This window comes from Ranitomeya variabilis, chromosome 2 (assembly GCF_051348905.1).
Source record: "Ranitomeya variabilis isolate aRanVar5 chromosome 2, aRanVar5.hap1, whole genome shotgun sequence".
Taxonomy (NCBI): Eukaryota; Metazoa; Chordata; class Amphibia; order Anura; family Dendrobatidae; genus Ranitomeya; species Ranitomeya variabilis.
This window is the reverse complement of record NC_135233.1, coordinates 712,735,643-712,749,740: the sequence shown is the minus strand read 5'-3', so window position 1 is coordinate 712,749,740 and position 14,098 is coordinate 712,735,643. Positions and strand designations below refer to the sequence as shown.

Below are 14,098 nucleotides of genomic sequence, written 5' to 3'. Positions count from 1 at the left end.
CAGTAACATAGAAGCCCCCTAGATTTCTGTTAACAGATGGATGGACCTGAGTGGGGGCTTGCTTTTTGTTGAATCAGTCGAAACTTTTACTGGTAACATTTTACATAACATTTTGGATCACATTTATCCTGTGCTCTACGCTGAGCACTTAAATCGGGGTTTCCAACTAAATCTCCCAGTGACTTGATTCAGATGAAACCCCTTAGGGATCCATTTACTATAATGAGGCAGCAGAGTTACTCTGGACTCCGACTGGCCTCTGTTCAGTGTTGTATTTCGTTTCAGAGGTGCACAAAACTGTAACTCACAGCTCTTTTGTGCACGCTTAAAAAGACTGACACGGACAGTTCATACGCCAGACAGATCATGTCTCCATTTGCCTCAGATGTCGTGAAGGGTTTAAAATTGGTGGTGTTAATTCTCTACTACTGTTTGACCATGAAAAATAAGACAAAAATGTATCAATTGTAGGGACTCGGCTCTCTTTGGCATATGCAGCGTTCACACAGGCTCAGGGTTTCTATGTCCAAACCGTCAGACTTATTAAAGTTTATAATTTTGCACCACCGGCATAAAGCAGAAACAAAACAAAAATAGTCCATACAGCAATATGGCTCAGCCATTCAGGTATCACAAATAAACAATGTCATATTCAGAAGAAAAGCTACATCTACATTAGTTCTCTCTCTCTCTCTCTCTCTCTCTCTCTCTCTCTCTCTCTCTCTGTGTGTGTGTGTATATATGTATACACCAAGTGACAGGTCCTTTATTGGAAAAGTAATTACAGGAAAATAGAATTATACATGAGTATTTTTTTGCATTCGTCCTTTAGTTTTAGGTAACCTAAAATCATTTCTCATTTTACAGAGATTTTGTTTTTCATATTGTTGGTAAAAAGAATAGTATTAATGCCGAAACATTTATTTTCACAGGTCATGCAAAATGTGTTGAAGTTGTAAAGACTTTCAATTTGCCACTCTTGATGCTTGGTGGAGGTGGGTACACTATTCGTAATGTTGCTCGCTGCTGGACATACGAGACTGCTGTTGCACTCGATTGTGAAATCCCCAATGGTAAGTCAATTTAATTAAAGTCTAGTAATAATTAAAGTCCACTTATAACATGTTTCATGCCAGATCTTGCAAATCATCAAATGGTCTGTCTCTAAGATATTAAAGGAGTATTTGGATGATGGACATTATGCTGTATTTAATAGTTAACTAGAAAATGAGGGATGGTCCATAAAGGGGAAAGAAAGAAGGAGAGAGACATTTTTCATTGAGATATCAAAAGCCTATTAAGAGTATGTATCTTTAAAAGGATTTCATAGGTTTACTTTTTTTTATTTCATAGGTATTCTCTATGTAAAAATAACAAACCTCAACGTTACTTAGCCCGTGCTGCTTCAGCACTGTTATTATCCCCTGTGTTTGTTGACATAGTAGCAGTGGAAATGACTTGACTACAGCACAACGACAGCAGTAGGGGGTAAATAAGACCAATTTGGTGCCACTCATTATGGCAGATATGTGCAGATGAGATTTCATTAGCGCCACTCGCCTCTCACTGCAGAAATAAGTGGTGCCTGACCATTTTTTTTTATTGTCCAAGTGTCAGCTCTTAGCAAGTAGAGCCAGTATTTCCAACCTGTCTCGGCCTACCGTCCTCCTTCTACTGAATTTCTCAGCCTACACTCCTCCTCGTAATCCTGCTGCCATTACCTGGACCAACCCTCCTCCTCCTGCTGTCGTCCCTCGGCCTACCATCCTCCTCCTCCTGTCATCCCTCGGCCTACCCTCCTCCTCCTGCTGTCGTCCCTTGGCCTACCCTCCTGCTGTCGTCCCTCGGCCTACTCTCCTTCTTTTGCTGTCGTACCTCGGCCCACCCTCCTCCTCCTGCTGCCGTGCTTCGGCCTACCCTCCTACTGCCATCCCTTGGCCTATCAGCCTGATCATACTGCCATCCCTCGTCATACTCTCCTCCTCTTAATCCTTCTGCCATTACCTTGACCCACCCTCTTACTGTCGTCCCTTAGCCTACCCTCCTCCTCCTGCTGCCGTTTTTCGACCTGCCCTTCTATTCCTACTGTTTTCCCTTGGCCTACCCTCCTACCCCTATTGCCAACCCTCAGCCTACCTTCTTCCTCCTACTGCCATTCCTTGGCCTACCATCCTCTTATTGCTGTCCCTTGACCTACCCTCCTCCACATACTATCGTCTCTCAACCTACCCTCCTCCACCTGCTGTCCTTCGACCTACCCTATTCTTCCTACTGCCATTCCTCTGCCTACCCTACTCCTACAGCCATCCCTCGACCTTCCCTTCTCCACCTACTGCCATCCCTTGGTTTACCATCCTCGGCCTACCCTCATCCTCCTACTGCAATACCTCAACCTACCCTCCTCCACCTACTGCTGTCCCTCGACCTACCCTCCTCCACCAACTGCCGAACCTCAGCCTACCATCTTCGGCCTTCCCTTTTCCAACACTACTACTACAAACTAGGATGTCGGGGTCATTATGAAAACTGCCAGCTTTTCTACCCAATGTTGTGTCATATTTCCAATAAAAAGCTGCATTATTTTGCCATTTTCATTGTCTTGACTTGAGGAGGTGTCTAATACGTTACCTTGATGCCTCCCTAGATCTAATTTGTCAGGCTGCCACTGGGAGCCCTCTGCATACACTTCTAAGGCACTACCGGTTGCAGCTTAATTCTCTGCCTGACTTGTCCTTTAGATGTAAAGTCTTAAAGGTAGAGTTCCTCCATTATATATTCACTGTCTAGAGTTCTTGCAAAACACTGAGGTGTGGAGAAGTATGTCCTCTTTTATCTGCTCTGGGTTCCTGTCTATGGCCATCTTTAGTCCTAGAGGTGTGAAACTTTTCTACTGGATGATGTCTTATATGCTTTTATTTTGTCTCCCCAGAGCTGCCGTACAATGATTACTTTGAATATTTTGGTCCAGACTTTAAGCTTCATATTAGTCCTTCTAATATGACCAATCAAAACACTCCTGAATACATGGAGAAAATAAAGTAAGGACATTTTGGGTAATATTAGATACAGGGAAAATATAGCTTTGTACCTACCTTGTTAGCCAGTAGATGCTGGGTAATATCTATCTACTGGGTAATATTAGATCACTGACATCGATCCTTAGACATGTGCCAAAAAAGAAAAGCTGCTGAAATGTGTTGTGGTATCTGCTTATATCTTGTATTTAGGCAGCGTCTGTTTGAGAACCTGCGTATGTTACCACATGCTCCTGGGGTTCAGATGCAGGCTATACCAGAAGATGCTATTCAAGAAGACAGCGGTGATGAAGAAGGTGAAGATCCTGACAAGCGGATCTCAAGTAAGTTGATTTATCTTTTGTGATGAAATTCAATGGTAGAATTTAATTTAAGACCTTAACTTAGTCAGCACCCCTAATGCCGCAAAAGTATATCTTGTCATGTAAACTAGCCAAGTATCTATGAGCCATACCAGTGCTGTAAAAGTCAGAGAAATCAATAAAACACATGGAAATAAGCAACTTTGAAATATATCTTTTCTGAGAAATCCATTTCTTTCTCTTCTTAGATTGATCTTTCACTCCTATTTTCTGGGTAAAATCTGCCTTCAGAGAGTACAGATGTTCACATTACTGAGATAGGAGGTGACAGGTGGTGCTTATAAGGCTCTATGGAGAGGAGGGAGTAGTGGAGGCAAACAGTCGTTCTTCTGCAAGTCATGACAGTTCTAGTTCTCCATTGAAGTTTATGAGCACCGACTGTTATCTTCTATCTCAGTGATGGGAAAATCTGTATTCAACGAAGACGGATTTTACTCATGAACTGAGAATTATGAGAGTAAATGCTCATTCCAGTAGGAGAACCGGATATCTGTAATCAGATATATTACAAAGTTCTTATTTTCAAATGTCCTATTGATTTCTGAAAAACAAAAAATTAAAAAGCTTACTCTTAAAGCAATAGTACATAAGATTTCCAAGACCGTTAAGTGAAATTTAGACTGAAAAACATTATTTGGGTCTTCTGGAATTTCATGGAACAATCCTTCAATGTCTTCCATTCCTGGGATCTTCACATTTTTTTTTTTTCTCTGCGATTTTCTAGTACGAGCATCTGACAAACGGATAGCATGTGAGGAGGAGTTTTCAGATTCTGAAGACGAAGGTGAAGGAGGGAGACGTAATGTAGCTGACCACAAAAAGGGACCCAAAAAAGCCAGACTCGAGGAAGACAAAAAGGAAACTGATGACAAGAAATCAGGTAAGGGTCTCCGAGATCAGCGCAGTGTGCACAATTAGGCAATTTGTATTTGTGATGATTAAGTTTATAACTGAAAAGCTACAGTGCGGTTAGGCAATCCAGCAAGTTAATAATCCTAGAATTAAGAAAGTATAAGTGAGGATTTATCGCTCTTAGGAGAATATCTGTGTTCAGAATGATTGTGCAACTACCGTAACTAAAAAATGTAAATGTTCCCATCTCAATTGTATATTTTCATCCGTTAAAGTGAGAATAATAACCAAACAATTCAAAATGTACAAAAATACTCTTCTGACATTCCGAAAACATAACAAGTAACCAATATGGCCCCCCTACTTTTCAATAACAGCCATAAGCCTTCCATCTATTGAGTCTGTCAGTTTCTTAATCTGTTGTGGATCAACTTTTTTGGCCAGCACCGACCACAGCTTCCCAGATACTGTTCAGAGAGGTGTACTGTTTTCTGTCGCGCTAAATCTTCCATTTAAGAAGGGCCCCCAAGTTCTCAATACGGTTCAGATCAGGGGAGGAATGGGGCAATGTCATTCTTTCATCTGGAAGACCTTTACTGACAGCCAAGCAGTGGAGACTTTGATACATGCGATGGAGCATTGTCCTGCATAAAGATCATGGTATTCTTGAACGATGCAGACTTTTCCCTGTATCGCTGCTTGAAGAACGGGTCTTCTAAAAACTGGCAGTAGGTTTGGGAGTTGATTCGGAGTCTGTCTTCATCTCAAAAAGGTCCAACTAGCTCAAGTTTAATAATACTGATCCAGTCGTGGGCCCATCCATCTGGTCCATCAAGAGTCACTGTCATCTTATAAGTCAATAAAACCTTTGAAAAATCTGTCTTCAGATGTTTCTTGGGTCAGTCTTTATATTTCAGGCCTCCTTACTTTGGCCGTGTCTCTGAGCACCTTGTACTTCTGGCCTTCTCTAGGGAGGTGGTAGTTCTGGACTATGGCATCCCTGGAGGATAATGGGGTCCTGTCCACCTCATGTTTCATTCTAACACAAATACACATCACCTGATCTGATTCATCCAATAAGCATTCAAGGTTTACACAGCTTGGAGTTGGAAAATCTGCATAAAAATTATGATATGGTCAAAATACTCACTTGTTCACACCGTGTACATGGATTATTTCTACAGCCTACTGAAAAGGCTTTTTTTTTTTATTGCCGCTTTTTGCGCACTTCAATTCCCTATAAAAATGCAATAAATCACAAAGTGTCACATGTACAAAAATGGTATCAATAACTGTCCTCTCAACATGCAAAATAAACAAGCCTTCATACAGCTCTATCCATAGAAATGTTACAGATTTCAGAGAAAAAAACAAAATGTACATTTTTATTTTATTATAAGGTGGAGTTTTTGAGAAGTTTTTGGAGCTGAGACTGAGCGGAAACTCTCTAAGGCCGGTTCCACACATTCCTTTGTCCACAGCAAAAAAGAAAAAGAAAAAATGGAACGCACTCACCGATCTGGAAATTCTGATCCTTTATTCAAACATGGACTAACTTAGCAGGGAGGGGTGTGGAGGATGACGGACGACGGCCGTTTCGCGCACACAAGCGTTTCTACGGGTCCTAATGACGGCAGGAAGTGGGGAGGTCCTTTTCACCTGTCCAGGTTCAAAGTGAACTCCCACACGACCGGCCTCACGGCCATAGGCTCCGCCCAACGAAATATAAAGCATAAAACTGACATACAATTTAAAACATATAAAAACAATAGCACAAATGACGTATTTCAAAACACACATAAACTGTCGGACGTCGCATTACAGAAAGACTGCCATGTCAATTTTGTCATTGAGACCCGTGGAACCCGTAGCGTTAGTGCGCATGATCCACCTGGCTTCTCTTCTCAAGAGGAGTCGATGCCAATCTCCTCCATGACGTGGTGTGTCAACTCTTTCTAAACCCGCAAAACGCAGTACTTTTGCATTACCCTCATGTATCTGTCTTACGTGATGAATCAAACAGGGTTACCCCCTTCCCTGTGCGTATAGAGTTCAGATGTTCCCTAATTCTTATAAATAAAGGCCGGATCGTCTTACCTATGTAAAAAAAAACCCACATGGGCAAAAAATGGTATATACAACATGTGTGGTCCTGCATGAAATAAAATCGCGGACTCGATGGTGGATAGAACATACCCGTACCGTATCCCCTATAAGGTGCAGTGAACAAAAATTGCATTGCCTGCACTTAAAATTACCCTGCTCCCAACCAATTACCACGTTCCGTTTCGAACCGATTCCGTCGTACTATTCAATCTTTAATGTTCCTGTCACGTCTGCAAGCAAACAAAGGACCCCTATCCACCATCATCTTCAAGTCCTCATCTTCCCCCAAAATGTGCCAATTCCTTCTCACCACTGATCTAATTTGAGCATCCATAGGTTCATATTTAAAGCAGAACACAAACTTCTTACCATCTCTATTCGTTTGCATACATATTAGTGACACCCTTCTATTAGCTCAGGCGGACTGCCCAGCGCTATTAGGATGCATCCCATGTGAACAGACACCACAGTTTACAAGACAGAATGGGCCCAACTGCCAGGGAAGAATCGTTACAGTAAGCGCTGTTCCCCAGCGGCATATGCTGAAGCCGGCTCTCATCATTCTCCTCTGCTCTGCCGGCGATCGGCGCAAGCAGAGGAAAATGATGAGTTATATTAAAGTCCGAACCATGACAGCATGTGGGGGCTTGTGAGACTCACTCCCATTATCCGACACCTGCTGTCTCTAATAACAGTGACAGCAGGAGCGGATGATCACGGAATTCCTCAGCTGCTGCCTGCGATATCATGAAATAAATGAATGAAAAACCGGGCGTTGGTCCCCCCCCCCTATTTTCTTGAACCAACCAGGCAAAACTCACAGCTTGGGGCTGCAACCCTCAGCTGTCAGACTCAGCAAGGCTGGTTATCAAGAATAGAGGGGTCCCCATGCTGTTTTTTTGGGCTGCTGCGGGCTGCTGTTTTTAGGCTGGGAGGCCTATATCAATGGCCCCTTACCAGCCTGAGAATAGCAGCCCCCAGCTGTGAGCTTTAGCACGGCTGGTTGTCAAAAATGAAGGGGACCCCACACGTTTTTTTTTTTAATTTATTTAAATAATTTTAAAAAACTGCATGTGGAACCATCTATTCTTGATAACCAACCTTGCTGACAGCTGAGGGTTGCAACCCCCAGTTGTGAGTTTTGCCTGGTTGGTTCAAGAAAATATTATTTCGTTAGATCGCAGGTGGCGGCTGAGGAATCATCCGCTCCTGTTGTCACTGTTATTAGCGGCAGAAGCTGTCGGATGATGGGAGTAAGGGTATGTGCACACGTTGTGGATTCCATTGTGGATTTTTCCTCACGGATTCTGCAGAATCCGCAGGTAAAACGCCCTGCGTTTTACCTGCGGTTTATCTGCGGCTTTTATGCAGATTTCACATGCGTTTTTACATCTGATCTGTCATCTGATTCCAATTATGGAACAGGTGTAAAACGCTGCGGAATCCGCACAAAGAATTGACATGCTGCGGAAAATAAACCGCGTTTCCGCGAGGAATTTTCCGCAGCATGTGCACTGCAGATTTGGTTTTCCATACGTTTACATGGTACTGTACAACACATGGAAAACTGCTGCGGATCCGCAGGGCCAAATCCGCAATGTGTGCACAGACCCTAAGAGTCCCAAAAGCCCCCACCTGCTGTCATCGTTCAGACTTTAATATAACTCTCATCATTCTCCTCTGCTCGCGCCGATTGCCGGCAGAGCAGGGGAGAACGATGAGAGCCGGCTTCAGCACCTGCCGCCGGGGAACAGCGCTTACTGTAGCGCTTCTTCCCTGGTGCCGATGCATGTCACACGGAGGGACTACGTCTGTACGTGTCTTCGGTACCTGTGAAAACTGTCACCACACCTACCGGAGACACGGACGTGTGAAAGAGGCCTAAAGCTGTGTGCACAAGGCGTTATTTATATTCCAGCATACCCGCTGAGTTTTCCTAGGTGGAGGCGATGCAGCAAAATACCGGCGGTCGTTTTCCTGAAGCGGCTTGACCCTTTGTTCTTGCAGCCAGCAGCGGCTCTGAACCGTGAATAATCACCATGCCACTTAACCGCTCCAGGTTTTTTTGAGCCCTAAATTGGTTAAAAGAAGCAACATAAGATGGAACACCACAGCGATGTCATTTTGACACTATTTTAATTTTATGGGGCGCTTTCGCAGCACATGGACTCCAGGCAGATTATGCCTGAAAAAGACACTGCGTGCACATGGCCTAAATCTTCATTCGAAACTCCTCTAAAACGTCGTTTTCTACTTGGAAAGCTCCACAAAATGACTCTTTGTGCACTTAGCCTACAGTTGGAATCTTATTGTACCAACCAAAAGTCATGTTGCCAGGTTATTTTACCATACAATGAACACTGTAAAAACTAAACCCAAAACAATGGCGGAAATTTTAAGTTTTGGGGTTTTTGACATATTCACCCCACTTGAAATATCTTTTTCCCTTTTTTCCCCTCTTAGTACACTATATGAAGAAATCATTGGCATCATTCAAAAGTAGAACTCGTCCCACAAAAAGCAAGACCTCATGTAGCTTTGTTGATGGAAAAAATGAAAAAAATGGTGGCTCATGGGAGGGGAGGAAAAAAACAAAATGTAAAAAATTGCCAGGTCCTTAACCCCTTTCCGACATTGGGCGTAATAGTACGCCAATGTCGGCATCCTCTTTTGGTGCGGGCTCTGGCGCTGAGCCTGCACCTTTCCGGGCACATGACAACTGATATATACAGCTGACATGTGCCTGCAACAGCCACTGGTAGAATCACAATCCATGCGCAGCTGTTAACTAGTTAAATGCCGCTGTCAATTTCTGACAGTGGCATTTAACTGGCGCTTCTGGCAAGCGCATCGGAAATCCTGCCCAGCATTGACACCATCACGTGATCGCGGGTCACTGATGGGTTGGCATGACAACCAGAGGTATCCAGCAGACCTCTATGATTGTCACTGCCGGCTTGCTGTGAGCACCGCCCGGTGTTCGGCGCTCCTAGCAAGTGAGCATTTCTGCTACACACAGGTGATCTGATCTAGTATCGCCGTGTTCAGAATCACCCGATCTATCAATATAAAAAAAGATTAACCTCATCGTTAAACGGCGTAACGAGAAAAAAAGTCAAAACGCCTGAATTACTTTTTTTGGTCGCTGCGACATTGCATTAAAATGCAATAACAGGCGATCAAAAGATCGTATCTGCACCAAAAAGGTATCATTAAAAACATCAACTCGGTGCACAGAAAATAAGCCCTCACCCGACCCAAGATCCTGAAAAATGGAGACGCTACGGGTATCAGAAAATGGCACAATTTGTTTTTAACTAACTTTGGAATATTTTTCACCACTTAAAGGGAACCTATCACCCCGTTTTTTTCGGTATGAGATAAAAATACTGTTAAATAGGGCCTGAGCTGTGCATTACAATAGTGTAGTTTGTGGACCCCGATTCCCCACCTATGCTGCCGAAATACGTTACCAAAGTAGTCATTTTCGCCTGTCAATCAGGCTGGTCAGGTCGGATGGGCGTGGCTTCTTCCCCCAGATATTGCGTAGTTTTCCGTTGGTGGCGTAGTGGTGTGCGCATGTCCAACGTCCCCAATCCTGCACGGGGGGGTGAAAATAGCAGCGATGTCCGTTATTCCATTGGTGGTCGGTGGGCGCGGCCATCTTCCTTTGGCCGCGCGTGCGCAGAAGCGGCGCTCTGCTGGCCGCGGCTTCAGGAAAATGGCCGCGGGATGCCGCGCGTGCGCAGATGGAGATCGCGGCGGCCATTTTCCTGAAGCCGCGGCCAGCAGAGCGCCGCTTCTGCGCACGCGCGGCCAAAGGAAGAAGGCCGCGCCCACCGACCACCAATGGAATAACGGACATCGCTGCTATTTTCACCCCCCCGTGCAGGATTGGGGACCTTGGACATGCGCACACCACTACGCCACCAACGGAAAACTACGCAATATCTGGGGGAAGAAGCCACGCCCATCCGACCTGACCAGCCTGATTGACAGGCGAAAATGACTACTTTGGTAACGTATTTCGGCAGCATAGGTGGGGAATCGGGGTCCACAAACTACACTATTGTAATGCACAGCTCAGGCCATATTTAACAGTATTTTTATCTCATACCGAAAAAAACGGGGTGATAGGTTCCCTTTAAATTAAAAAAAAAAACAAAAAACCTAAACATGTTTGGCGTCTACGAACTCGTAATAACCTGGAGAATCATAATGGCAGGTCAGTTGTAGCATTTAGTGAACATGGGGGGGGGGAAGCCAAAAAGAAACTGTGGGATTGCACTTTTTTTTGCAATTTCACCGCACTTGGAATTTGTTTCCGTTTTCCAGTACACAATATGTTAAATCCAGTGATGTAGTTCAAAAGTACAACTCGTTCCCCAAAAAACAAGCCCTCACATGGCCATTTTGACCAAAAAAATAAAAAGTTATGGCTCTGGGAAGAAGGGGAACAAAAACGGAAAATGGCCCGGGGGTTAAGGAGATTTTCTTAATTCAGAAAACCTGTCCAACAGCTGCAGAAAAAAACAACGAATGATTTCCTCGCCCTGTGACATCATCTGCAGCACTGACATCACATCTGCGCTGCACCACAGCAGAAGCTCGGCACTGGACCAGGGGAGAGCGTTTTAACAAGAAACACACTGTGGTTTATGCAAACTGCTGCCGCGGGACGGGGTTTTCTGAAAGGGGTTAAATTGAATAATAAGAAAACAGGTCTTTAATCCCGGACGTTCACATCCTTGTCATACACGTTGTACAAATATTGACTATTCTCTTTGACAGACTTATGGCTGCCTGGCTCAGTTGTCAGATGCCTCCTACAGTGGACGGGATGTAAGATGTGAGTGATGGCAGCGGTGGGATTTTCGGCTCCCATCTGAGTTTTTAGTGCAGAATAAATAGACTACATGCAATGGTTTCTCCCTCTGGGGATACAGATAAGGACTATGTGACCAAATCATTTCCAAATTGGACATTTTCATAGAAATGGGCTAAATTAAAGCTGCAAATTAGCAAAACAATCTACGGTTTCCTAGAGGGTTTTTTTCAGTAACGTCTTGTGCCATTTCCCTTCTTAAATGGAAGACATCCTCTGCTCTTCTAGCCTTGGCGATCAGCTGTGTCTATTCTGGCTCATGGGGGCCAAGCAAGTGGGCTCGTTCTATCATGCCAGTGCCCTGATGGAGGTACAGATATTATCTGGTTATGGTATAAATCTAAACCATGCAGTGATTTTCTATTCTATTTAGGCTACTTTCACACTAGCGTTGTCTCCGCCGCACAACGGGGGCAGCTGATGCATTTTTCCAGCGCATCTGCTGCCCCATTGTGAGGTGCGGGGAGGTGGGGGCGGAGTTCCGGCCGCGCATGCGCGGTCGGAAAAAGCGGACCGTCGGGAGCAAAAAACGTTACATGTAACGTTTTTTGCTCCTGGCGGACCACCACAACACGGCGCAACCATCTCACGACGGTTGCGACGTGTGGCAATCCGTCGCAATGCGTTGCTAATGTTAGTCAATGGAGGAAAAACGCATCCTGCAGGCACTTTTGCAGGATGCGTTTTTTCTGCAAAACGACGCATTGTGACGGATTGCAGTTAACGCTAGTGTGAAAGTAGCCTTAGTTTGCACTTATATTATTTTCTGTATGATTTTTTTTTAAAGGGAACCTGTCACCAGATTTGGCCGATATGAGATACAGCCATCACCTTTCAGGGCTTATACACAGCATTCTATAATTCTGTATATCTGCCCTCAACCGGACCTGTAAGAGAAGAAAAATAACTTTTATTATACTCACCTGTGGGGCGGTCTGGTCAGAGGGGCATCACTGGTCTTGGTCCGGCGCCTCCAATCTTCTAGCGATGCTGTCCTCCTTCTGTGCTACTGATCCCTGCTTCATCCAAACAGTCTCCCCGGAATCACGCTCCTGTGTTGGCGTACTTCTGCCCTGTTGAGGGCAGGGCAAAGTCCTGCAGTGCACAGGTGCCCGGAAATGTCAGAGCGCCTGCACACTGCAGTACTTTGCACTGCCCTCGACAGGGCAGAAGTACGCCAACACAAGAGCGTGATTCCGGGGAGACTGTGTGTAGCTGATGTAGGGACGCGTCATTCACACCAAGCAAGAATGAGGGCAGCGATCGTAAGAAGATAGGCGCCGGCCAAGAACATCAACATCCATTGGACCGGACCGCCCCGCAGGTGAGTATAATAAAAGATCTTTTTCTTGTCTTGCAGGTCGGATTGGGGGCCGATATACAGCATTATAGAATGCTCTATATCAGGCCAGAAAGGTGGTGGTCTTTTCTCATATTAGTGTTAGTATATGCTGAACTTGCTTACTATGGATTTTCCAGCTATGCTGGTTGGGCGTTTCATTCTAACAACTACTACTCTTTCAGTATCCCTCATTTCTTAAACTTCGAAATCAATGTCAGTTCTTTGTTAACAGACGTAAAGGAAGAAGACAAATCAAAGGAGAATGCTGTGGAGAAAATGGACACCAAAGGGTAACTTTATTTTTTGCTCCATTAGTAATCTGGCCCTTATCTACTGTATGGCATGTTAGGTCCTGTGCCAATAATCTAGAACTTTTGTAATGTTAATTGCTCCCTTTTTCCCCCTTTCTCTTGAACAGTGTCAAGTCAGAACAGCAAAGCAATCCCTGAGAAGAAGCGAATGTTTGAATACTGTCTGAAGATGGAAGTAGAGTATGCCTCTTCCCCGACCTTCTTACAAGAGACTTCTGATTCTGTCCCCTTAGCACTTGGCATGGACCGTATTTATTGTAAAACGGTATCGTTTTCCTGGCAGGTCGTATTGAGTTTTCTAATTATGGAGCAACGTTTCTTATCTTTGCCATGCTTTATGTAATAGTATTTAAGATGAATGTGTTATGTTTCATGTCTTAAACTGATCTATTAAAATGCCTTTTTTTGCCTTTATTAACTGTGGCCTTTTTTTTGCCCTTCCTTTATTGAGGCTGGGTTCAGTCGGCCGTGTTAAAAGAAGAATTGAGTCCTCATGTAGCTCCTTGGGCTCGTCATCTCTATTCTCTGGAATAGTGCATGCAGTTTTTTCATGCAGAGCATCAGTTTGTGAGGAAAGAAGGACTATAATTGTTCCAGGTGCTGTCCATGTTTGGGGTATTGGCGCACATGGACCAAAATCACGCTTGTCTGAACTAGGCCTGAATTTGATGGTGCTATCCAGACAATCATGTTTTTGTATCTTATCTGCAAATTCATTTTGCAATTGTGACATACCGATGACAGGTCATCATGAGTTGCTGCTATTTTTCACTTAATGTCCACATTGGTTAGCATAGTTCAGGCTACATTTTAGTATGTTATGAATCTACTAATTTATTGCACCGTCGTGTTTAAACAGGTTCTGTCACTGGACCAAAAGTGGCCAGCTTTTTCATTTCTTGTAAATATGCCATACATTACCAAAGATATGGGCCTTTATCGTTAGCACTACCTTTAGCATTTTTATGGTCTTTTTCAAGGTGGTCGTGCTCACAGGGTAATAATATAGAGTAGCCTAAAGACATGACCTAGAAAAGCTTGGGAACACTGCTCCCTTGGCAAAAAAATGAATACAAAATAAAAAGACCCATATTTCTGGAACCGTATAGATTAAAAAAACATGCTCAGGAGAGCTGCTTTAATGAACAACAATTGTCCACTCCGAGTCCTGACCCATTGACAAGTCCTCTTTTAGGACTGCTTTT

At 44.1% G+C, this 14,098-nt stretch overlaps 1 protein-coding gene across 1 annotated transcript in view; it reads left to right on the top strand.

Annotated features, from left to right (window-relative positions):
* The window catches only part of HDAC2 (histone deacetylase 2), a 92,654-nt gene extending 79,347 nt beyond the window's left edge, over positions 1 to 13,307 (top strand). Inside the window, exons 9-14 of the mRNA XM_077289494.1 lie at positions 933 to 1,073; positions 2,930 to 3,038; positions 3,228 to 3,358; positions 4,122 to 4,277; positions 12,815 to 12,872; positions 13,001 to 13,307. Coding sequence (XP_077145609.1) covers positions 933 to 1,073; positions 2,930 to 3,038; positions 3,228 to 3,358; positions 4,122 to 4,277; positions 12,815 to 12,872; positions 13,001 to 13,031 — 626 coding nt within the window. The 3' untranslated portion in view covers positions 13,032 to 13,307. The remainder of the gene's footprint in view (positions 1 to 932; positions 1,074 to 2,929; positions 3,039 to 3,227; positions 3,359 to 4,121; positions 4,278 to 12,814; positions 12,873 to 13,000) is intronic.
* Positions 13,308 to 14,098: the final 791 nt, after the last annotated feature.